General features: G+C 49.2%; 1 protein-coding gene across 4 annotated transcripts in view; it reads right to left on the reverse strand.

The window, feature by feature from the left end:
- schip1 (schwannomin interacting protein 1) overlaps positions 1-25,733 on the reverse strand; it is a 247,376-nt gene that overhangs the window by 44,729 nt on the left and 176,914 nt on the right. For 2 of the 4 annotated variants that reach the window (XM_064303275.1, XM_064303276.1), the window contains one exon: positions 7,101-7,745. In XM_064303275.1, the coding sequence (XP_064159345.1) occupies positions 7,101-7,745 (645 nt within the window). Of the gene's footprint in view, positions 1-7,100; positions 7,746-10,164; positions 10,352-11,480; positions 12,058-25,733 lie in introns of those variants that run through there. The other 2 variants (XM_064303278.1, XM_064303277.1) reach the window with 2 other exon arrangements.

Genomic DNA, 25,733 nt, shown 5'->3' on the forward strand with positions numbered 1-25,733 from the left:
GGTTTGGGCGGAGCCTGTTTGTGGGAGGGGGTGGGGAGGAACTGCTGGTTATTCTCACAGCATTTTTTCTGTTTCTAGAGAGAAAGTCTCTGGCCTCTGGCCTCTGGTCTCTGGTCTCTGGTCTCTGGCCTCTGGCCTCTGGTCTCTGGTCTCTGGTCTCTGGCCTCTGGCCTCTGGCCTCTGGTCTCTGGTCTCTGGCCTCTGGCCTCTGGTCTCTGGTCTCTGGCCTCTGGCCTCTGGCCTCTGGTCTCTGGCCTCTGGCCTCTGGTCTCTGGTCTCTGGCCTCTGGCCTCTGGCCTCTGGTCTCAGTCTCTGTCTGCTCTAGTCTCTGGTCTCTGGTCTCTGGCCTCTAGTCTCTGGTCTCTGGTCTCTGGTCTCCGTGCGAATCACACATGAAGATCAAAGCCCCGCCAGACTAGGAGAGAGACGCTACTGAGCATGTGCAAAACACTCCCTCAATTACATTCCCCCAGAGAGAAAGAGAGAGACAGAGAGAATTTTTCTCTTATGATTCCAAAAATGAATGAATTATGAATTAACTCACGCCGAATTCTCCAGTAGACTTAATGTCCATAAAAACAGAACATTACTAACACAACCCTAAGCCTAACTCACACTTCAACACAAACTCACAGATGGACAGTTCCAGGCTGTATCTGATCTTCAGTGTCTTTAAACACAGACAGATGGAGGTGTCTGTGATTCCTCGGTCTGGTCTGGACTGCAGGGGCACAGACCCATGTCAGTTAGCCAGCGGCTCATTCACACACACACACACACTCTCTCACGCACACACACACACACACACACACACGGGTTGACCGCCCCAGGAGACCTGCTGCAGGGTGAAAGGTCACCTTTACGCTGTGAGCTCTAATCTGTCAGTCAGGAGTCAGGGGGTGTGGCTTAAGCACAGAGGGGGAAATCCCAGCATGCTCAGCCTGAACCCGCTACATTCCAGCCGCCAGGATTTACGCTCTGAATCACGACATCCTCCTGGAGTAGAGAAGGACCGTTGCCATGGAGACTCCTGGCAAGCTGTCATCTGTCAACCTGTCACTCATCTGCAGTTGAGAAGAAAAAGCTAAAATCCAGGATTCTCCTGGAGCTCAGACCCCAAGCTCAGGTACAGATACAGGTATAGGTGTACAGGTAGAGGCACAGGTACAGATGTACAAGAAAAGGTTCCCAGTGCATGAGCATCACCTCAAGCCCATGATCTGTGAACAGCGAGACTAGCTGTGCTCTATGAACAGGGGCATTGTGGGCTAGAAAGACGCCCGTCTTGGCAGGACGGGAAAGCTTTAATGTGGGAAAAACACAATCTCTCCATTCTGTTACGCATCAAATTCTAAAGATATGAGTGGACCCAACCCACCAGAACCAGCATAATCAGCAGGACCATCAGAACCAGCAGAGCCATCAGAACCAGCAGAACCATCAGGACCATCAGAACCAGCAGAACCAGCAGAACCATCAGGACCATCAGAACCAGCAGAACCATCAGAACCATCAGAACCAGCAGGACCATCAGAACCATCAGAACCAGCAGAACCAGCAGAACCATCAGGACCAGCAAAACCAGCAGAACCATCAGGACCATCAGAACCATCAGAACCATCAGAACCAGCAGACCCGTCACTGAGTGCAATCCTGCTGTGCTTCCGCTCGTTGGTGTGGAACCTGAGTGAGCATGCTCCTGCTCTGCAGGTCTCTGAGCCAGGGTCTGAATATTTAACCATGTTATAAAAGCCCTCAGCTCTCTCAGGAAAACACACACCCACATACTGTATGCACACATACAAGCTTGCACACACACACACACACACACACACACACACACACACACACACACACACACACTTGCACATACACACACGCTCGCACGTACACACACACACACACACACACACACAGGCACACGCACACACATGCATGCACACCCAGGTCTATATTGCTGTATCTAACACACACTTATATTCCCTCACATTGTAAGTCTCTGTCGATGAGGGCCTGTGTTAAATGGATGTACTGTAATATAAAATGGAGGACGATTCAACTTAAATCCTCAAGCTCCACAGCTCCACATCAAAGGGCCTGGACAAAAGGCTTTACAGAGGTGTGACCATCTACCTACGCCTCCCCTTTCCAGAAATACTTCACCTTTTCACAGCCTTCCCTGGGGGGTACAGAGAGCGCCCCACCTGCACTCAAAACCATCAGCGTCTGCCACGCCTTTCAAATCTGCGCACTGCAATATTCATTCACCCGTCTGGAATAACATCAGAAAGGCGGAAAGCGTTTGATGTGGGGAAGACATAAGGACCTGCCAGAAAAAACAGGACCCTGACTGGACCCCCCCCCCCCCCCCCCACGGCCAGAAAGAACTGGAACCTGACTGCGACCCCCCCAACACCACCCCCACCAGAGCGGAAGGTGAATATATCATAAATATCAAAGCGCAGACTGTGGCTACAAATAAATATTTAAAAATGTCTGAAGAGCTTTTCTGCTCCTCTCAAACTGTGTGTGTAGCTGGCCATCCCTGAACCCTGAAACATTACAGCACTGACCACTGAGCTTTAACTGAACCCTGAACCCTGAAACATTACAGTACTGACCACTGAGCTTTAACTGAACCCTGAACCCTGAAACATTACAGCACTGACCACTGAGCTTTAACTGAACCCTGAACCCTGAAACATTACAGCACTGACCACTGAGCTTTAACTGAACCCTGAACCCTGAAACATTACAGTACTGACCACTGAGCTTTAACTGAACCCTGAACCCTGAAACATTACAGCACTGACCACTGAGCTTTAACTGAACCCTGAAACATTACAGCACTGACCACTGAGCTTTAACTGAACCCTGAACCCTGAAACATTACAGCACTGACCACTGAGCTTTAACTGAACCCTGAACCCTGAAACATTACAGCACTGACCACTGAGCTTTAACTGAACCCTGAACCCTGAAACATTACAGTACTGACCACTGAGCTTTAACTGAACCCTGAAACATTAGTTTGACAGTACTGAACAAAAAAGTTCACCAGCCTGGAACACCAGCCCTGAACACCAGCGCTGAACACCAGCTCTGAACACCAGCCCTGAACACCAGCCCTGAACACCAGTGCTGAACACCAGCCCTTAACACCAGCCCTAAACACCAGCCCTAAACACCGGCACTGAACACCAGCCCTTAACACCAGCCCTTAACACCAGTGCTGAACACCAGCCCTGAACACCAGCTCTGAACACCAGCCCTGAACACTGCCGCTGAACACCAGCCCTGAACAACAGCCCTAAACACCAGCCCTAAACACCGGCACTGAACACCAGCCCTTAACACCAGCCCTTAACACCAGTGCTGAACACCAGCCCTGAACACCAGCTCTGAACACCAGCCCTGAACACTGCCGCTGAACACCAGCCCTGAACAACAGCCCAGGGCTGCGGTCTGTACCCACACTGGCAGAGCACAGGCGGTCTCATTGCTGAAAGCAGAGGCCTCTTCCAGAACATTCCTGGCATACTTTCCCGCAGATAAGACCCCTTCCAGGGCCTGAATACGCCCCCTTTGCCCCCCCTTGCCCCCCCCTTCGGGACGGCCTGTCACAGCTGCTATTGTTCCAGCCGGTGTTTCCGCCACACGTTATATCCCCCTGACAAACAGCGCTGGGACCACATGCTGGGCCCCACGTCCCCCTCCCCATCGCCATGGTTCCCCACTTCAGCACTTTCACCACTTTAAAAGAGCACCTGGAGTAACACTAGTGTCCCCGTGTCAACAGCCCGCCAAACGAAGCGTGATCGTATCCTGTGCCCGTTTCTGAACCGAACCCCATGTTAGATTCGGTAAGAAGTCACTAATCCAGACTGCAGCCCTTGCTGTGAAAGGGCTTTTTGCTCAGCTTCAGTTCTGACACACAAAGTCTGAAACCTTCAGAATGTCACAAAACTGCTAATCTGAGATTACTCTTAATCTGACCCCACTGCTGGCTCAGACTCTCACCCCTGGCTGAGGCCCCTACAGTCTCCGTGACCCCTCACGGCCTGACCTTATGACCTCTGACCCTGTCATGTGACACAAAGCAGCCACAATGGCCTGGAATTTCAGTGCTGGATGATTAACTCACACAAACCTCCCATCAGCTTCCCCACCACCCCGAGGTCATCTGACCTCTGACCTCACGGCAAACGCCCTCTTCCAATCGGAAGGGAGTCAAGGAACACACCATGTGGCAGAATCGACAGTAAGCAAACGTTCACAAACTCCTGCTCCAACATAACTTTCTACAGAAACACAGGGGCTGTAGCTGCTCACACAAGCTCATCACACAGAAACTCAGACCCTACTGCTATACACAACACGTGAGCTGTGAGTGAGCATGTACGTACACAAATTCATTAAGCTGGCACATGCACCTCATTGTCCTTGCTTTTCACAGTAAGATCATCCATAAAAATGTACCTTAATCAGCCAATAACTCAACCTTAATCCATAAGACTACACATCCCCTCCAATCCCAGTGCATTTCAGCGAAGGTTCAGAGTGTAAACAGCACTACAATATCTCTCAATGGCCACAGCAGCTGTCTGTGGTTTAAAATGCACTACAACAGCGCCCTCTGCTGGGAAAACTGAAGAGAACGCCTGATTTCAGAACCTTGATGTTTTTCCTAAACCCGGGATCTCACACTCTGGAACCGGGGGACAACACTACCTGCTGGTTTTTGGTAAATGTCTGCACTTAAGTGCTTAATTTATGTCTGATTAGCAAACGAGTCAATAAACCTTCTTTCTAAAGCATAAATTGGCTGATGATCTATGACTGGAGTTAAACCTGCAGACACTGTGGCCCTCCAGGACTGGAGTTAAACCTGCAGACACTGCGGCCCTCCAGGACTGGAGTTAAACCTCACCGTGGCAGGACTAAACTCGCTGCGCCCTCCAGGACTGGAGTTAAACCTGCAGACACTGTGGCCCTCCAGGACTGGAGTTAAACCTGCAGACACTGCGACCTCGGGACTGAGTTAACCTGCAGACACGGCTCAGACTGGAGTTAAACCTGCAGACACTGGGCCCTCCGACTGATAAACCTGCAGCCCTGGGCCCTCGGGATGATTAAACCTGCAGACACTGTGGCCCTCCAGGACTGGAGTTTGAGTTTGCAGTCCTGGACCAAAAACAATAAGAAACTCGTTCTTTGTTCAATGCTCCTATGAAACGTCGCTGAGCCATCTTATAAAGCAGGGAAGTGAACGTGCAGCGCTTTGAGTGTTTATATTACTACCCACAGATACACATTATACACCCCTCACACACGCACTCTCTCACACACACATTATATTACTACCCACAGACAGTAAAAACACAATCTCCCCGTTTTATGGAAGATTTTTCCTTTAAATGACCCTGGGGCCAGCCAGAGCATTCCCACTGTAAAAGCACTCTGCCAAACTCACAGCGGACACACACACACTATACACACACACACACACACACACAGATACACACTATACACACACACACCCCTCACACACGCACTCTCTCACACACACACACACACACACTATACACACACACACACACACACACAGATACACACTATACACACACACACCCCTCACACACGCACTCTCTCATCCACACACACACACACGTACACACAACACACACCCCCTCACACACACCTCACACACACACACACCCCACACACCACGTCACTCTTCACCCCCTCACACACACCACCTCTCTCTCTCTCACACCACACTATCGACACACACACACACACACCTCGCACACACACACCACACAATACACACTACACACACACACACTCACACACCACTCTCTCACTCTCTCAACACACACACACACTCCCTCACACACACACACGATACACACTATCACACACACACACACACACAGATACACTATACACACACACCCCTCACACACGCACTCCCTCACACACACACACACTCTCTCTCTCTCTCTCTCACACACACACACTTTCTCTCTCTCTCACACACACACACAGATACACACTATACACACACACACCCCTCACACACGCACACTCACTCTCTCTCTCTCACACACACACACCCACTCTCTCTCTCTCACACACACAGACACACACACACACTCTCTCTCTCTCTCACACACACACACATATACACACACAAACACGCACGCACTTTCTCTCTCTCACACACACACACGTCAGCGAGACACAGCAGCAGATGTGCTCTTTCCTACATTAGAGCATCTGATCTCCATTTCCAGGAAATTTCAGCCCATCTGACACAGATGATTGGAGAATGATAACATGATTCAATCTTTCAGAAATGCAGAAGGTGCAGAAGGTGAGGTATCCCTCTCGACAGGCGTTGGGTAACATGTGTAACCCCCCCATCACCCCCCCCCCACCCCAGAGCTTGACTGCATCCTGAGACTGTGTTCCTCCTCATGACCAGGGGAGCACAGCTACAACCCCAGAGCTCCACAGAGTCGCTCCACTTTAAAGACCCTGTGCACTGAATGTCGTCATTATTAAAACATTATTTTCCTGTTTCTAAAATTGTAAAATGTAAGCATAGATCCTTATCTCAGGACTTTATTTCTTTACATATTTACTTTAAATGTAAGAAATAAAAGACTGTAATGGGTCTGCACAGAATTGGCACAGGGTCTGCACAGTCTGCACAGAGTTAGCACAGGGTCTGCTCAAGATCTGCACAGAGTTGCACAGGGTCTGCTCAAGATCTGCACAGAGTTGCACAGGGTCTGCACAAGATCTGCACAGAGTCTGCACAGTATGCACAGGGTCTGCACAGAGTTGGCACAGGGTCCGCACAGGGTCTGCACAGGGTCTGTACATTTAACTTCTGTCTTTAATCAGCCCATTGAGCCCAGTGCCAACACAGGCACAGCTGTGCGACTGGAGCAGGTGCTTGTCCATAACCCATAATCCCTAATCCTACTCTCTCCGGAGCAGCCTGAGTTTTGGGAGGAGGAGCAGGGTACCCCTGAGAGTGTGAGGGGCGCACCCCTGTGTGGGGTGAAAGGATCGGGGTGCAGACTCACGGAGGTGTAGTTGCTCCTCCCCAGGTTCTGGTTGTGGGCCTCCTGCTCCCGACACTGCAGGCCAGCCAGGTGCCTCTCCAGAGCGGCCCAGTCCATGGTGGGCAGCTGCGCCTCCTCGGAGGGGAGGGTCCCTGTGAGCTCCTCTCCGGAGCCCCGCCCCCCTGCCCCGCCCCCGAGCCGCTGGCCCGGTTTGGGCGTGGCCTTGCCCACGGGGAGCGGGGGCAGGTGGCGACCGGTGGGGGCGATGACGTTGCCGTTCTGCTTCAGCTCCTCAGGCACGGCGGCCACGGCGGTGGCCGTCTGGCCAATCAGGGCAGAGGGCGGGGTCTTAGCGTCCTGGAACTCCTCCGCCAGGCTGCGGCTGTTGACCGGCTTCCTGTCTCCGCCATCGCTGCCGCCGCCGCCGCCGCCCAGGTTCTCCTCCCCGCTGTCCCCGCCCTCGCCGTACTCGCTCTCCCACTCCTCGATCACCTTCTTCTTGTACTCCTGGAAGTCCTCGTCCTCCTCGTAGTCCTCCAGGGTGGCCAGGTCCAGGCTGGGGGAGGACTTGTACTCCGAGCACGGCGTCACTTTGTTTGAGTTGGACTCAGAGCTGGAGCGGCTGGAGGCATCGCTGCCCAGGTCCATCCCATCCTCCCGATAATCCTGCACGGGGGGGGGGGGGGGGGGGGGAGAGGGAGAGAGAGAGGAGAAGGTGAGGGGGGGATAGGGAGAGAGAGGCAGAGAGAGGGAACCCATTAGGAGAAGGTGTACATCACTCTCAAACGGAGCTACAGTACAGGAAGTGACTCAGATACACTTCCTTCCTGTTAGTTTCCCTTTCCCTCCACGTGTGCAGGACTGCAGACCCCCTCCTGTGGAGCTGAAGGGACAGGAAGTACAGACCCCTGAATTTCCTGTCATCAGACAGACAGCAGGCGAACAGCTGCCCCCATGGAGCCAGGGATTGCCCCCTTCCCCCAGAACCGTGAACTCAGAGAGGGGGAAGGCTGAACGCACAAAGTCCTGCACTGAGAGAATAAAACCATTTTTTAATTCTGAGTCTGTTTTCTGACCCTCTCAAACAATGGCCTGCTCAATACTGCGATATGGTGCCTGACAGACTGCATTACATCAAGTGACCCCTGACCCCTGACCCCTGGCCTTCATAACAGCAGACCGCTGTGAGTCAGGAAGTGTCCGGTCCGCGCTCTGCATCTGGACACTGAGGGGCTGTTTGTGCTGCCAGAGCGCGGTTCTGCCACAGACTGAGAACCCAAACAGCAGCCATGTTAGTACCAGCTCACATTCAGCAGCGGGAGGCAGAGCTTCGTACCAAAACAAATGGGCTGATTCAGATGAAAAAAATCCAACAAAGCTACAATTTTAAAGGGGAAGGGGGGGGATTTCCATGGTAAAAACAGAGCATGAGTAAGACACACCCACCACAGGGCACAGCCAAACAGGACCTCACAATAATATGTCATTACGGGCGGAAAATTCAGGCCAAAGGTGAGTATTATCGTAATGTCTGGAGATGACTTCACATTAGTGTAACTGTGTAATGTGGACTGTAACGTTGACCATAACAAACTCCTCACTGGGAAGTAGATGAGGAACGCGGTGCTTTGTGTAAGTAGCTTTTTACGTTCTGTACATACGCGACCACACGAAGACCTGCATGTCTGAACGCCAGGGAATGACACCAAGCCAACGTACAGTTATCTTCCTGGCCTCGCGAGGCGACAGACTCCGGTTGGCATGCTTATGGTCGGAGTGTAGCACAGTGGGTAAGGAACTGGGCTTGTAACTGAAAGGTCGCAGGTTCGATTCCCAGGTAAGGACACTGCCGTTGTACCCTTGAGCAAGGTACTTAACCGAAATTGCTTCAGTGTATATCCAGCTGTATAAATGGATACAATGCAAAATGCTATGTAAAAGTTGTGTAAGTCGCTCTGGATAAGAGCATCTGTGAAATGCCTGTAATGTAATGTTATGGAGTTAATGTGGGTTGGAAAAAAGACACATCGGACTCACACAGCGGCTAACCTTGAGTGTGTGTGCCCCTCAGACCTGCGGAACGGCCGTCGCTGGGGAAGCAGCGTGGCAGCGCGCGGTTTGATTGATTACACTGTTAATGGAAACGTGCGCCGTGTTTATGTGTCCTCACAAGCCTCGCCGTGACCTAAATCTTATGAGCTTTTTGTTTTCTAAGTAAATTAAATAAGGCTACTGCTGCGCACACCGGGCAGTTCCAACAGCCTGAAATTATGCCAAGTTCCGACTGCACATTGGTAGGTGCTATAGCTATAGTTTATCGCCGGACACCACTACACAACGGAGAGGTTAATATAACGGCCCGCTACGCCACACCGCACTTCAGCGATTCCACGACAAGACATGCAAGGGCCGAGGAAAGTGACTGACTGCACAGATTAACAACCTCTCCACGACTGTACGTCACGACCGAAAGCCTGACACGTTTACTTTCGCGATGTGTTTAAGGTCAGACGCGTTAAAAGTCACTGATATATTCACAAACAGCAAAATAGTTACTGTCTTTCCACGCGGAGAGAACGCCGTGGTGTGTGCCACCTCATAAATCGGGAATGGTGTAGAGATTGACTTGCAAAGGTCTAGCCGGCGTTTGAGAGACCGATTATGGCTAGCTATCCACTGTACCCCTTGCAACGTACATTCCAGCGATTTGGCTGCCAGCGCCTTCTTCAATAAATATATATTTCCACTCTATGTGGGGTTGCTTCCCCCCCCCCCCCCCCCCCCCCCGAAACAAAGATCGGTCCAGGGAAATTCAATAATTTCGGTACCACCCAATAGTAGGAAACAACAACCGTCCTTTGGTCGCGCGTCTTTAGCTACCGTTGGCGCTCGGATCGCCGCGCGGGAGGTCGGAACCGAGTGCGGTTAAAGTGCATAACTTATGCTGTACACTTGTCACCCGTCAGAGCACAAGTGCAGTCAGGCGGCTTTTCTTCTGCACGCCCCGCATTCACGCGCAAATTCGCGAGTTTTTTGTACAGCACACGTAACAAAGAGCAAGTAGCTACATCCCGCTCCACCTTACCGAAACGCTCATCTAACCAGCGCTGATGTTGATGTCACAGCTTCTTCGTTTCGCAAAACCAACCCGCTCATTACGGAGCCGCTGGACAGTTTAATCAGTAAACTATAAATAGGAGCGTTGGACAGGAATCCGGCCGCGGTTCCGCGCACAACTGCACACAGGCTGGAACCCTACTGGAGTTACAGGGGAGGGAAAGCCGTGGGAATCCGTTTTTAATCTTTTGCACTTGCTCAGCTCCTTAAAAGGGCAACGGCTCCGCGGAGAAGAGCGGGATTGAGGCAGACCTTTCACGCGACCGGCAGCGCCAAAGCCGCGCCGCGCCCGCATTAGCATTATAATTCCATCTATCGCTTCAGGTCATTTTGTTCCGTTTTAACTGTGTAATTATTCAAAGTGATTTTGGAGAGAGAAATCCTCCTTTCTGTCTGGCGGGGTTTCGGTGGGACCCGCTCTAGTTTATCCTCGAGGATTAAGCTCCTGTCCCGCCCCCAGTCTACAAGCTCTCCCTGCATTTGGCATACAATGCATGCAAATTGACAGCTGCACACACCCCGTCCTGACAGACAGGAAAGAGTGTCTAGTGCTATTCGGCCAGACCTGAAAATAAACAGCGTTAAATAATGTCCACCAATGACGCTTGCGTCACACCGACTGTACCAAGCATAGCCACACGAACGGCACCAGCTGCTCAAGCGTTCGCTCGGAAATTGTAATGTCTAGCCTGACGACGAGCAGCCTACAGAATCCAGCGCAGCAGAAGTTGCTATGCAAAACAGCTGGCCCAGCCATAGGTGGCAACAGTAGCCTGCATATTATACCATTACATTTATTAAGGTGAAAAAACCAGCCTCATATTATGCAAAGTCATTCATACCAAAAATGATGTCATGCTCCAAAAAAAGTCACGAGAGAAACAAGATACAGTCAGCACCCACCCAGCAACGCAACAGCAACAACATAACCATCAATAACGATCGCAGACGTGATTTAAAAAAGCACAGTAAAGAAACGGCCAACACCTTAACGTCGCATTACAACGTTAGATCGTGCCGGTCGCTTCCTATTTGCAGTATGCTGAGTGTAAGATCATCATCTATAAACTGATGAGGAATGAAAGGAAACGGAAGAACACCGGGAAACGCCATTTAACTAAGTACGCGGAACACAGGAGACCCAAGCCCCTCTGAGCATATAAATGCAAGCATATAAACATAATATTAAGTGTGAAGAATTACCATAACACACACGCGCGCGAAGAAACACAGAAACACACACACACACACACACAGCTTTGACATACTTATGCTGATACTTACGCTCATCTTTTTTTGCCAGAACGTTCCTTTCAAGACATTTTAAAGTTCGATAGCAAATACGAGTAGGCTAAGTGAAAACAGCAGGGGACGAAACGAACGCGCTCGAAAGACGGTTAGCACCGCTGGTATTAGCTGCTACCCTATGATGAAACGGAAAGCCGGCTGGGTGCACCGCGCGCCTGTGGGTATAGTCATCGCTCGGTCCGTTTCCGCGGTGGAACCCAGCCCTCGAGCACTCCGGAGGCTGAGTTCAAAAACAGGCGATTTAAAAAAAAAAAAATCACCGGCTTTCTAGCGTCCAGGATTTCGCTCTTCCCTCCGACAGATGTCAGAACCCGGCGCAAAAACAGCCGAGCCGTAGAGCTGCTTTTCTCTTTTTTTTAAATCACCCGTGCAAGACAGCCTCCATCTCGTCACAGACTGGGCGATGACTGTATCTGTTTCACTCTCTGCCGCACACACTGCTCAGACCGCTCCCCGACACCGGCGTCTCTGCTCCGCGGCTCCGCACGCGCTTCAGCGCGACTTCATACGCAGCCGTTACCGCCACAGAGTCCTGCCGTCTGCACCCACTGACCTCGCGAGGTAGAGAGAGAGAGGAGCGAAACACCCCGTTCTGACAAACCTGAATTATTCATAACACACCCGCTTTCCGACGATCGCGGCGCAGACTCTATTTAATTATTATAACTCATAATATTACAAATGGGTCGCTACGACAGTCCATTTTACACCCTTTTTTAGACACCGAGGTTTTCTACGTTATTCAGGACAAAATATATCTAGCCAACAGTAACCTAATATTTGCACGGGCTTTCATGATTTTGATTAATGGTTATGTTTTGGAATTTTGCTTTCAAGTCTTAGATGGGCTGTCGTGCCAGGGTGGCTTATTTTCCCGGGAAACATTCACACGCGGACCGGGCGATTCAGTCTCGTGAGGCTCCCAAACCCGAGGTGCAGGGTGGCCGAATTTAGGCCGCGACACAAATTGCTCCATTTCCACGTAACTCAAAGCATTAATGCCAGCTTAAAGGAGGGCTTAATGCGCATGCCAGATGTGATAGTATTATAACTGCTGATGCTTTTCCATTTCATTTATTAAAACAAGACTTCATTGTGTTTTGACCAAAATAAATAAATAAATAAATATATATATATATATTTTAAATGACGCCAGATTGTAAAGAAAGACACTGAAGTACGCAGAATCTGAAGTGTGAATAATCTATGCAGGGACAGAGGCGTATGGGCGCTGACTATTCAGATACCAGTAGAATGCTAATTTTAGAAAATCTATAAATACAAAGTGGGACCAGTGAGGATTACGCTGGCAGCGCGAACACAGCCGAACCCGGGCGCGAGCCTCCTGCTGTCGCTGCAGAGGAGTGCGGCCGAGCGGCTCCAGGTGAGAGGCGCAGGTAGCGCTGCAGGTGAGAGGCGCAGGTAGCGCTGCAGGTGAGAGGCGCAGGTAGCGCTCCAGGTGAGAGGTGCAGGTAGCGCTGCAGGAGGGCGAGTAGCCTGCGGGTTTGCTAAGGGCCTCAGGTTCTCCGCTCCGCCGCTGAAATCAGCCCAGGATGGAACTTTCCCACCTGACGACTTCACAATCAGATCCGGCAATTAGCCAATCAACAGGGGGGTAATGTGCTCTCCCTGTCCCCATGGTTTCCACCTCGCACACAATGGCTTTGAAGTTGCATTGGCACCCTCCCCCCCCCCACCCCCCCACCACTGTTTGTATAAAAGCCCAGTCAATCATTTCACAAAAAGGTGTCCATCTGTGATTTACTCCTGCAAGAGGGACAACCCAGACAGCCCTTCCATTTGTTTATAGATTGTTTTAGGGGAGGGGGGGGGGGGGGGGGGTTAAGGGTTTGTGTATTACATTCGTAACCACAGAGCAAAAGCTGCAGGTGACCCTTTCCCAATTACTACGGCTGCTGTGGGAGAAACAGCCCTTCCACCCGTTCCTGCTGTGCACAGACGCCAGTACTCACTGGCTATTGGCTCCAGAGGTTCAGAAAGTGCCAATCATATGCAGCCGGCCATCACAGGGGCAGAGAGACGCAGAAACCCACCCATCTGATTGGCTGGCAGCCTGCCAATCACACAGTCTGGCATGGAGGGGGGTCTGTTAGGGGTGACCGTATCTGGCTGATACTGCAGCATGGTTATGTATTGCTGGGGAGACAAACACCTTGTTGGATTAAATAAAAAGCCTGAAACATGTCGCTGGGCCTGGCCCTCTCAGCAGAGCTTGTCGCCGAGTGGCAGAGCCTTTCTGACTGACAGTGAGGGTCTGAAGCTGTCTGACTGACAGTGAGGGTCTGAAGCTGTCTGTCCCCCAGGCGTGGTGGGTCTGACAGGAGCAGAAAGGCTGCTGGCTGACCTTGGAGCCCTCAGCCCAGAGACTGGGGGTCTCTCCTGTTCGGGGGCCTGGGGGGGTGGAAATATGAAACGCTGTACGCTGATCCACAGAACTACAGCTGAACCCTCAATAAAAGCACAGAGATGAGCCCCTCTGGGAAGAGCTGGAATCCCCTCAGGACTTACTGACGTCAGTCCCCAGACACACACACACAGACACACACAGACGCACACGCTCACACACACACACTAATACAGCATAGACACACACACACACACACACACAGCATAGACACACACACACACACACACACACACACACAGGTAAGCTTTAATGTTACAGTGAGTTTATTATTCTCTCTGAGGGAGGTTCAGTACTCCGGTGTCACAGTGTCAGATGAAAGTGTCAAACAGAAACGAGTGAAATGTGACAGAATCCAGACAGAGAGAACAGGGAAGCCCGCTGTGACACATAAAATACCAGACATACGTTGAGAAGTCATGCGCAGGTCAGCCCGAGCCTGCTGCTATCAGCCGCAGAGAGACGTAGTCACACACATTTGTTGTTGCTCTTGCTTTCTGAGGCAGGAGTATCAGACAGCCTAGTCTGGAATCGGCACCGCAATAAAAACTAACAACAGTATGACAAATTAAGACGATATATTACTGCTTTATAATGAAACATTACAAGCCTATTAGAGCCATCTCAGTGACAGTCACATAAAATAATCAATGCCATCTGAAAGCCGACCAGACTAATCGTAATTAAATAGGTTTCACTCTCGCCATAATAAGGGGAGATCTCTGTCTGCGTGCTGCTTGCTGTAGATGAAACATATCCCTCAGTTAGACATTAGAGGGTGATGCGATGGATGAAGACACGGGAGAGGAAACGTGTGTATCATTACAATGCGCTACATCTCTGTCAATAACAGGGACTAAAGAAATAACATGGATGAGATAGTTCTGATATTGGAAAATAAACCAGACCTAGATAACCACACCAATACCCAACACAGTCTGAGATAAACACCCCTATCAATACCCAACACAGTCTGAGATAAACACCCCTATCAATACCCAACACAGTCTGAGATAAACACCCGTATCAATACCCAACACAATCTGAGATAAACACCCGTATCAATACCCAACACAGTCTGAGATGAACACCCATATCAATAAACAACACAATCTGAGATAAACACCCGTATCAATACCCAACACAGCTTGAGATAAACACCCAACTCAATACCCAACACAGCTTGAGATAAACACCCAACTCAATACCAAACACAGTCTGAGATAAACACCCATATCAATACCCAACACAGTCTGAGATAAACACCCAACTCAATACCCAACACAGTATGAGATAAACACCCATATCAATACCCAACACAGTCTGAGATAAACACCCATATCAATACCCAACACAGTCTGAGATAAACACCCAACTCAATACCCAACACAGTATGAGATAAACACCCATATCAATAAACAACACAATCTGAGATAAACACCCATATCAATACCCAACACAGTCTGAGATAAACACCCATATCAATAAACAACACAATCTGAGATAAACACCCGTATCAATACCCAACACAGTCTGAGATAAACACCCAACTCAATACCCAACACAGTATGAGATAAACACCCATATCAATAAACAACACAATCTGAGATAAACACCCAACTCAATACCCAACACAGTCTGAGATAAACACCCAACTCAATACCCAACACAGTATGAGATAAACACCCATATCAATAAACAACACAATCTGAGATAAACACCCAACTCAATACCCAACACAGTCTGAGATAAACACCCATATCAATACCCAACACAGTTTGAGATAAACACCCAACTCAATACCAAACAGTCTGAGATAAACATCCATATCAATACCCAACACAGTCTGAGATAAACATCCATATCAATAGCCAACACAGTTTGAGATAAACACCCATATCAATAGCAAACACAGTCTGAGATAAACACCCATATCAATACCCAACACAGTTTGAGATAAACACCCAACTCAATACCAAACACAGTCTGATATAAACACCCATATCAATACCCAACACAGTCTGAGATAAACACCCATATCAATACCCAACACAGTCTGAGATAAACACCCATATCAATACCCAACACAGTCTGAGATAAACACTCATATCAATACCCAACATTTCAATTCCTGGAGGACTCCGTAGCAGATCGTCTGAAAGCTCTCTCACGTCTGACTCATTAAACACAAGTTATGGTGGAGGACCTGAGCTCGACTTTCTCCCGACCACCGGCCCATACTTTTACAATCTGCAATTAATTAACACAAAAACTATTTTACACACCAGGGAGCGCGCAAGGCGAGATTAGCATGCATGCTAATTGGCAAGTTCAGACATACACCCAAAATATAAATGTCAAAATAACTATAGAATGAATGAGCAAAATAATGAATGAGGGAATTAACTAATGCCCAAACTTATGAGTGAACAAATGCACCAATCAGCTCAGACAAATGCACTCCAATCTTCCAATGAAAAAGCTACCTATCAAACTAAACGAGTTAGTTTGCCTGAAAGAAATGTGATTACCAAGTAGAGAAGCAACCTATCAGAGTGCCACACAGTGACAGCAGACATGTTTAAGGAAGATAAGTGCAGAGGGTAAGTGTAATGGGAAACATCAGTTGACATTGAGCCATAATGGAGGAGGGCCACTCCTGAACGGAACTGATGTATTAGAGCCATAATGGCCACCAGCCACTCCACTGCTAATGTATGTGTTCTCACACACCAGGGGTGTGGGAGGAGAGCTCCGTGAAATCCAGACAGAAAAGAGAAGCTCTGCCCCATCCCCTGGATCCACTCTCTACGCCAACCATTCCCGCCAGATTACTGAAGCAGTCGCACGCAAGTGCCCGACTCAAACGCTCTTCCATCCAGCCGCCATGAGCCGCCACAATGAGCCTGCTCTTATACCCGCTACAGTGAGCTGCTCTTATAGGGCCTACAGTGAGCTGCTCTTATACCCGCTACAGTGAGCTGCTCTTATACCCGCCACAATGAGCTGCTCTTATACCCGCTACAGTGAGCTGCTCTTATACCCGCTACAGTGAGCTGCTCTTATACCCGCTACAGTGAGCTGCTCTTATACCCGCCACAATGAGCCTGCTCTTATACCCGCTACAGTGAGCTGCTCTTATAGGGCCTACAGTGAGCTGCTCTTATACCCGCTACAGTGAGCTGCTCTTATAGGGCCTACAGTGAGCTGCTCTTATACCCGCTACAGTGAGCTGCTCTTATACCCGCTACAGTGAGCTGCTCTTATAGGGCCTACAGTGAGCTGCTCTTATAGGGCCTACAGTGAGCTGCTCTTATAGGAGCTACAGTGAGCTGCTCTTATACCCGCTACAGTGAGCTGCTCTTATAGGAGCTACAGTGAGCTGCTCTTATACCCGCTACAGTGAGCTGCTCTTATACCCGCTACAGTGAGCTGCTCTTATAGGGCCTACAGTGAGCTGCTCTTATACCCGCTACAGTGAACTGCTCTTATACCCGCTACAGTGAACTGCTCTTATACCCGCTACAGTGAGCTGCTCTTATAGCCGCTACAGTGAGCTGCTCTTATAGGAGCTACAGTGAGCTGCTCTTATAGGGGCTACAGTGAGCTGCTCTTATAGGAGCTACAGTGAGCAGCTCTTATAGGGCCTACAGTGAGCTGCTCTTATACCCGCTACAGTGAGCTGCTCTTATAGGGGCTACAGTGAGCTGCTCTTATACCCGCTACAGTGAGCTGCTCTTATAGGGCCTACAGTGAGCTGCTCTTATAGGGGCTACAGTGAGCTGCTCTTATAGGGGCTACAGTGAGCTGCTCTTATACCCGCTACAGTGAACTGCTCTTATACCCGCTACAGTGAGCTGCTCTTATAGGGGCTACAGTGAGCTGCTCTTATACCCGCTACAGTGAGCTGCTCTTATAGGGGCTACAGTGAGCTGCTCTTATAGGAGCTACAGTGAGCTGCTCTTATAGGAGCTACAGAGAGCTGCTCTTATAGGAGCTACAGTGAGCTGCTCTTATAGGAGCTACAGTGAGCTGCTCTTATAGGAGCTACAGTGAGCTGCTCTTATAGGGGCTACACTGAGCCTGCTCTCCCCCCCCCCCACTTTGTCTCACCCCCCATGAATGTTCCTTCCCCCTGCATGGTTTTCAGGGGGAGGGGCTAGTACTCTAAGCTAGTATTCGCTTCATGTAAACATTCTTAAAATTTAATGCACACTAATGTCAACAACAGCAAGTCTGACATGAGAGAGAGAGAGAGAGCGAGAGAGGTACAGATGTTTTGATGTTTTTTAAAAAATTCTCTCTGAAGCTCTTCTCACCTCAGAGAGCTTTCAGTGCCCCCCCCCACCCCCTCCCCCTTGCTGGACTGGAAAACCTGCAGAATAAGCAGGACTGCCTTTAAAATTGCCCGCGGTATCCGTGGTAACAGGTGTGGCAGTCCACACAGTCAGTCCCTGCAGCAACACACAGTGTGTGTGTGTTTGTGTCTGTGTGTGTGTGTGTGTCCCTTTCTGTGTGTTGTGTGCTCTAAAACAATTAGAACTCCACACACACATAAACACACTCACATTTAGAGTCACACATGCAGAACTACACACATTTAGAGTCACACACACAGAAACACACTCTCACATTTAAAGTCACACACACACAAACACACCCTCACATTTAGAGTCACACACACAAACACACTTTCACATTTAGAGTCACACCCACAAACACACTTTCACATTTAGAGTCACACACACAAACACACTCTCACATTCAGAGTCACACACACACACAAACACACTTTCACATTTAGAGACACACACACACAAACACACTCTCACATTTAAAGTCACACACACAAACACACTTTCACATTTAGAGTCACACACACACACAAACACACTCTCACATTTAGAGTCACACACACAAACACACTTTCACATTTAGAGTCACACACACAAACACACTTCACATTTAGAGTCACACACACAAACACACTTTCACTTTAGAGTACAGACACCAAACACACTCCATTTAGAGTCCAACACACACACACCTCTCACATTCAGACCCACCCACACCAAACACACTTTCATTTAGAGTCACACACACAACACATCTTCACATTTAGAGTCACACACACAAACAACACTTTCACATTAGAGTCACACACAGACACACAAACAACTCTCATGTTTAGAGTCCACACCCAAACACCTTCAATTTAGTGCACCACACACACCACCCCACACCCACACAACACACTTTCACATTAGAGTCGACACACACAAACACACTATCACATTTGAGTCACACACAACAACACACTTTTACATTTAGAGTCACACACACAAACACACTCTCACATTTAGAGACACACACACACAACACACCTCACATTTAGAGTCACACACACAAACACACTTACATTTAGAGTCACACCACAAACACACTCTCACATTTAGAGACACACACACACAAACACACTCTCACATTTAGAGACACACACACACAAACACACTCTCACATTTAGAGTCACACACACACACAAACACACTCTCACATTTAGAGTCACACACACACACACACACACACTCACATTTAGAGTCACACACACACACAAACACACTCACGTTTAGAGTCACACACACAAACACACTCTCAGTTTAGAGTCACACACACAAACACACTTCACATTTAGTCACACACACACACACACACCACACAAGCACACACACACAAACACACTTTCACATTTAGAGTCACACACACACAAACACACTTTCACATTTAGAGTCACACACACACACAAACACACTTTCACATTTAGAGTCACACACACACAAACACACTCTCACATTTAGAGTCACACACACACACAAACACACTTTCACATTTAGAGTCACACACACACACACACACAAACACACTCTCATGTTTAGAGTCACACACACAAACACACTTTCACATTTAGTCACACACACACACACACACACACACACACACACAAACACACTTTCACATTTAGAGTCACACACACAAACACACTCTCACATTTAGAGTCACACACACAAACACACTTTTACATTTAGAGTCACACACACACAAACACACTCTCACATTTAGAGACACACACACACAAACACACTCTCACATTTAGAGTCACACACACAAACACACTTTCACATTTAGAGTCACACACACAAACACACTCTCACATTTAGAGACACACACACACAAACACACTCTCACATTTAGACACACACACACAAACACACTCTCACATTTAGAGTCACACACACACACAAACACACTCTCACATTTAGAGTCCACACACACACAAACACACTCACATTTAGAGTCACACACACACACAAACACACTCACGTTTAGAGTCACACACACAAACACACTCTCATGTTTAGAGTCACACACACAAACACACTTTCACATTTAGTCACACACACACACACACACACACACACACACACACACAAACACACTTTCACATTTAGAGTCACACACACAAACACACTCACATTTAGAGTCACACACACAAACACACTTTCACATTTAGAGTCACACACACAAACACACTCTCACATTTAGAGTCACACACACAAACACACTTTTACATTTAGAGTCACACACACACAAACACACTCTCACATTTAGAGACACACACACACAAACACACTCTCACATTTAGAGCACACACACACAAAAACACACTCTACATTTAGAGTCACACACACACACACACACTCTCACATTAGAGTTCACACACACACACAACACACTCACATTTAGAGTCACACACACACACAAACACACTTTCACATTTAGAGTCACACACACACACACACTCACATTTAGAGTCACACACACAAACACACTCTCACATTTAGAGTCTCTCACACACACACACAAACACACTCTCACATTTAGAGTCACACACACACACACACACTCTCACATTTAGAGTCACACACACACACACACACACACACACACACACACTCACGTTTAGAGTTTAAACACAGCCAGGTAAAGACAGGTAATGCCAGACCAACAGGGCTCTCTGATGATCACACAGGGCGAATCAGTGAAACGTTTGAACTTAACATTAGAGATTCAAGAGCACTTCTCTCTCGCACCTCTGATGGAAAGAGCATTATTTTCAATCAGCTTTAACTTCAATTGCTTTTGAAAGGGAGGTAAATTAGTTTTACTTCTGAACTGCAGCCACTTATTCCTAAATACCCCTCCTGCTCTTTCTCTCCATCGATGTTGATCTCTCTCCCTCTAAAAATCATTACTTTAATTTCAATCTGCAATTAAATAAACTAGCAGTGGAAAAACAGTGGTGTTTTCTGAACGCTGGTTTAAGAGTCTCTTTGGGATCACATTTTAAAGGAGACCCCATTTGCTGACTTGAAATTTGGTGCTTTGCTTTGTTCCTGATCCTACAAGCAAACTGGCTTCCAATGAGTCTTTATGAAAAAAATAAATAAATGAATAAATAACAAACAAGTGACAAGTGAGGGAAACAAAGCAAAAGACCCAGACCCAGCCACAGAGAGCTCTACCCACTGCCCGCTGCCCCCAGACCCAGCCACACAGAGCTCTACCCACTGCCCCCAGACCCAGCCACACAGAGCTCTACCCACTGCCTCTGCCCCCAGACCCAGCCACACAGAGCTCTACCACTGCCCTGCCCCCAGACCCAGCCACACAGAGCTCTACCACGCCACTGCCCCCAGACCCAGCACACAGAGCTCTACCCACTGCCCCCCCAGACCCAGCCACACAGAGCTCTACCCACTGCCACGCCCCAGACCCAGCCACACAGAGCTCTACCCACACTGCCCGCTGCCCCCAGACCCAGCCACACAGAGCTCTACCCACTGCCCCCAGACCCAGCCACACAGAGCTCTACCCACTGCCCGCCCCCAGACCCAGCCACACAGAGCTCTACCCACTGCCCCCAGACCCAGCCACACAGAGCTCTACCCACTGCCCGCTGCCCCCAGACCCAGCCACACAGAGCTCTACCCACTGCCCGCTGCCCCCAGACCCAGCCACACAGAGCTCTACCCACTGCCCCCAGACCCAGCCACACAGAGCTCTACCCACTGCCCCCAGACCCAGCCACACAGAGCTCTACCCACTGCCCGCAGCCACACAGGACTGGTCAGGTGGGAGACTCAGACAATGGACAACAAAAAAAGACAAAAAAAGAAAGGAAGAGAGCGGGAGGGAGAGAGGGCCACTCAAGGTCAAAGAAAATCAAAGCTTGTGCGGAACACAGACTCCAGTCTCCACGGCACAAACATCCACGTGAAGCCCAAAGGCACCGGCCATCCCAGCCAAACACTGTGCCGCTCTGTTAGAGAAAAAAAACAAAACAACGGCCATCCCAGCCAAACACTGTGTCAGTCTGTTATAGGGGAAAAAACACATTCCCTGAGTCATCCTGCTTCAGCCCAGGCCTGGCAGACCAGAGACAAACTTCTCCAGACCATTATGGATTTAACCCTCGGTGAGCCTGTGCCAGAGGCAGCCTGGATTTTGTAAATCATTTACACTGCAAGAGTAGCGATCTAGAATACAAACCAGTACCAGCCAGTTTACTCTAAAAAACACAGACAGGCCTTAGAGCCCTCAGTCCCACTGTGTGTTTCCCACAGACAGGTCCTCAGTCCCACTGTGTGTTTCCCACAGACAGGTCCTCAGTCCCACTGTGTGTTTCCCACAGACAGGTCTCAGTCCCACTGTGTGTTTCCCACAGACAGGTCCTCAGTCCCACTGTGTGTTTCCCACAGACAGGTCCTCAGTCCCACTGTGTGTTTCCCACAGACAGGTCCTCAGTCCCACTGTGTGTTTCCCACAGACAGGTCCTCAGTCCCACTGTGTGTTTCCCACAGACAGGTCCTCAGTCCCACTGTGTGTTTCCCACAGACAGGTCCTCAGTCCCACTGTGTGTTTCCCACAGACAGGTCCTCAGTCCCAATGTGTGCTTCCCCTGCCAAGCAGGTCCAGCACCTCTGTACCACAGACACACACAGACCCGTCTGAGCTGCAGTAATGCGGAATAATGCCACCCACCACAGGGCAGGGTGTCTCCACAGCACTGTGGAGGAGTGGCTGGAGAATCAGACAGAGAGAGAGAGAGAGAGAGAGAGGAAGACAGGAGGGCTGTGGATGACAGAGAGAGATTAAATTAATAAGAAAATTGCGATAGATCAGTAACTCCATCAATCCCTTCACTCTCTTTCAGACTGAGAACTCATTCTCTACTGATACAGAGAGAGACGGGGGAGATGGAGAGGATGGGGATCGGGAGAATGAGATAAATACAGGAGAGGAAGAGGGGGAGAGTGGGGGTGTGGAGAAGTGAGAGAAAGAGAGAAGAGAAAGAAAGAGGGGGGGAGGGAGAGACAGGGAAAGACAGGGAAATTCTCTTTTCTTAGTTGTTTCTTTGTAACCAGGCAGGTTTTATATTTCTTTATCCAATCATGTAAATGACAGTGCCAAAGTGCAGAAAAAAAAAAATTCAATTTTGTTCAATTCTGAGACAGAGAGGAGAAAAAAAGAAAAGCAGGAAAGGCCTTTTAAAAGAAGGGATGTTATTTTTCCCCCAGCTGCACAAATTACACAAATAGAATTTTTACACAGATAAATTATACATGGACCCTCCGCTACTGAGCTCTGGGAGGAGGAGTGTGGACGGAGGGAGGGAGTGTGGGAGGGAGGGAACGACAAAAAGAAAATGCTGAAGAGAAGAGAAGAAGAGAAGAGAAGAGTCTGACCGTACGGACACAGGACCACACGTCTGTCTGTCTGTTTGACCGTACGGACACAGGACCGCGAGTCTGTCTGTCTGTCTGACCGTACGGACACAGGACCACACGTCTGTCTGTCTGTCTGACCGTACGGACACAGGACCGCGAGTCTGTCTGTCTGTCTGACCGTACGGACACAGGACCGCGAGTCTGTCTGTCTGACCGTACGGACACAGGACCGTGAGTCTGTCTGTCTGACCGTACGGACACAGGACCGCGAGTCTGTCTGTCTGACCGTATGGACACAGGACACAGGACCGCGAGTCTGTCTGTCTGACCGTACGGACACAGGACAGAGTGGCTCTGACGTAGGACAGGCATGAGTCACTGAGCTGAACGCAGCGGATCAGAGGGACTATAGTTGCTGCTTTACGGCAGCACTGCATGCAGGGGCCGCATTACTGGGCTCTGAAATGTCACAGGACTGTTTGAATAATCAACAACACATCAGGATGCTGATGAAGCAGAGTCCAAAAAAAACACAACAAAAACAATCGATCAAAGTTTAAACAGTGACAGAGAGCAGAGAGGAGCGAGAAGACAGAGAGAGAGAGAAGAAAGAGACGAGAGAGAGGAAGAGAGACGAGAGAAGAGAAGAAGTGAGGAGAGAGAGGGAGGGACAGACAGAGGGAGAGTGAGAGAGAGGGAGAGAGAGAGAGAGAGGGAGGGAGAGAGAGAGAGAGAGAGCGGCGCTGCGTAGAGGCTCATACAGGCGTGTGCTGGCGTTTACTCCCCCGCTGCACCATCGTGACCTCATCACTTATACATACATGAAAGCTTGCACGCGATTGGCTGCTGTGTTTGAGATGACAGGTCACTGGGGATGATATGGAAAAAATGCCAGAGAAATCTATTAGCATCTCAACCTGCTGCTGTGGACACCAGTCTGCTGGGACTCTGCGGTCACATGACCTGGCCACACAGACACCACTGTCATCACACATAATGTAATAAACCATACACCATGTACACACGGTAGGGACATATAAAGCTCACTGGGTCAGCTGCACTTCAGTATCATTTTTTCAATTTACAATATGATTTTTATCATTTTAAAACTGCTGTTTTGAACCTCTTTATATTTTACTACCATTTTATTTTATTGGTCATTCCTTGTCGTGGCGATGTAACGACCCTTTGACATGAGCAGAGGTGAGACAGAGGCTTCTTAAAAAATGAAATTCATGTATTAGCTCAAAACAAGCTGGGACCAGATTGTAATTTTCCATCAGCCCCCCGCCCCCCCGTCCCCCCCGCCCCCCCCGTCCCCCCCATGGTTGAGGTATCTCTGTATGGAGCATCCCGTGAGCTCGCAGGCGATATATCAATGAAGGCCTGTCACTGAGACAGACAGCTTTCCACAGACACAGCAGAGCCCAGCGGAATGAGCTGCACGGTCCTGCCAGTGAGGTGCATTGTGGGAAACGGAGAGAATACAGGAGAGAGGAGGAGAGAGACAGCAGCACAGTGGGGGGGGGGGTTAATCTCCACACTTTGTTCGTTCCCCTTGCCTGTGGAGCGCATGGACGCAGACGGGACACAAGGAGGAGTTACAAATCTCCCACACAAAGGCTCCCCATCTCCCCCACGGAGCCGCGAGCCAATATTTACGCCGGTATCCCAGCAGCCCTTGCACTAAGCCCCTGATGAGCATGTGCATGCGGCAGCTGTTGCTGGCCTGTGATTGGAGGGCACTTTTGTTTGATGAAACACTGAATGCACAAAGCCTCAGGTCCCTGATTACCCCGAGATCACCCAGCGGATTATTCAGAGCTGGATTCTTTAACCACATCAGCGGCAAATTACACTGCGCCTGTCTCACAGCCGTGAGGACATTTTTAAGCTTCGTTTATGAAAAACCAAAAAGCACAAATCACTCATTTTTAAGACTCCACATCAAAACAAACAAACAGAAAATCCCAAAAGTTTTAACATTTAAAATAGGCCAAATAATTCACTGCCTACACA

This window comes from Anguilla rostrata, chromosome 12 (assembly GCF_018555375.3).
Source record: "Anguilla rostrata isolate EN2019 chromosome 12, ASM1855537v3, whole genome shotgun sequence".
Taxonomy (NCBI): domain Eukaryota; kingdom Metazoa; phylum Chordata; class Actinopteri; order Anguilliformes; family Anguillidae; genus Anguilla; species Anguilla rostrata.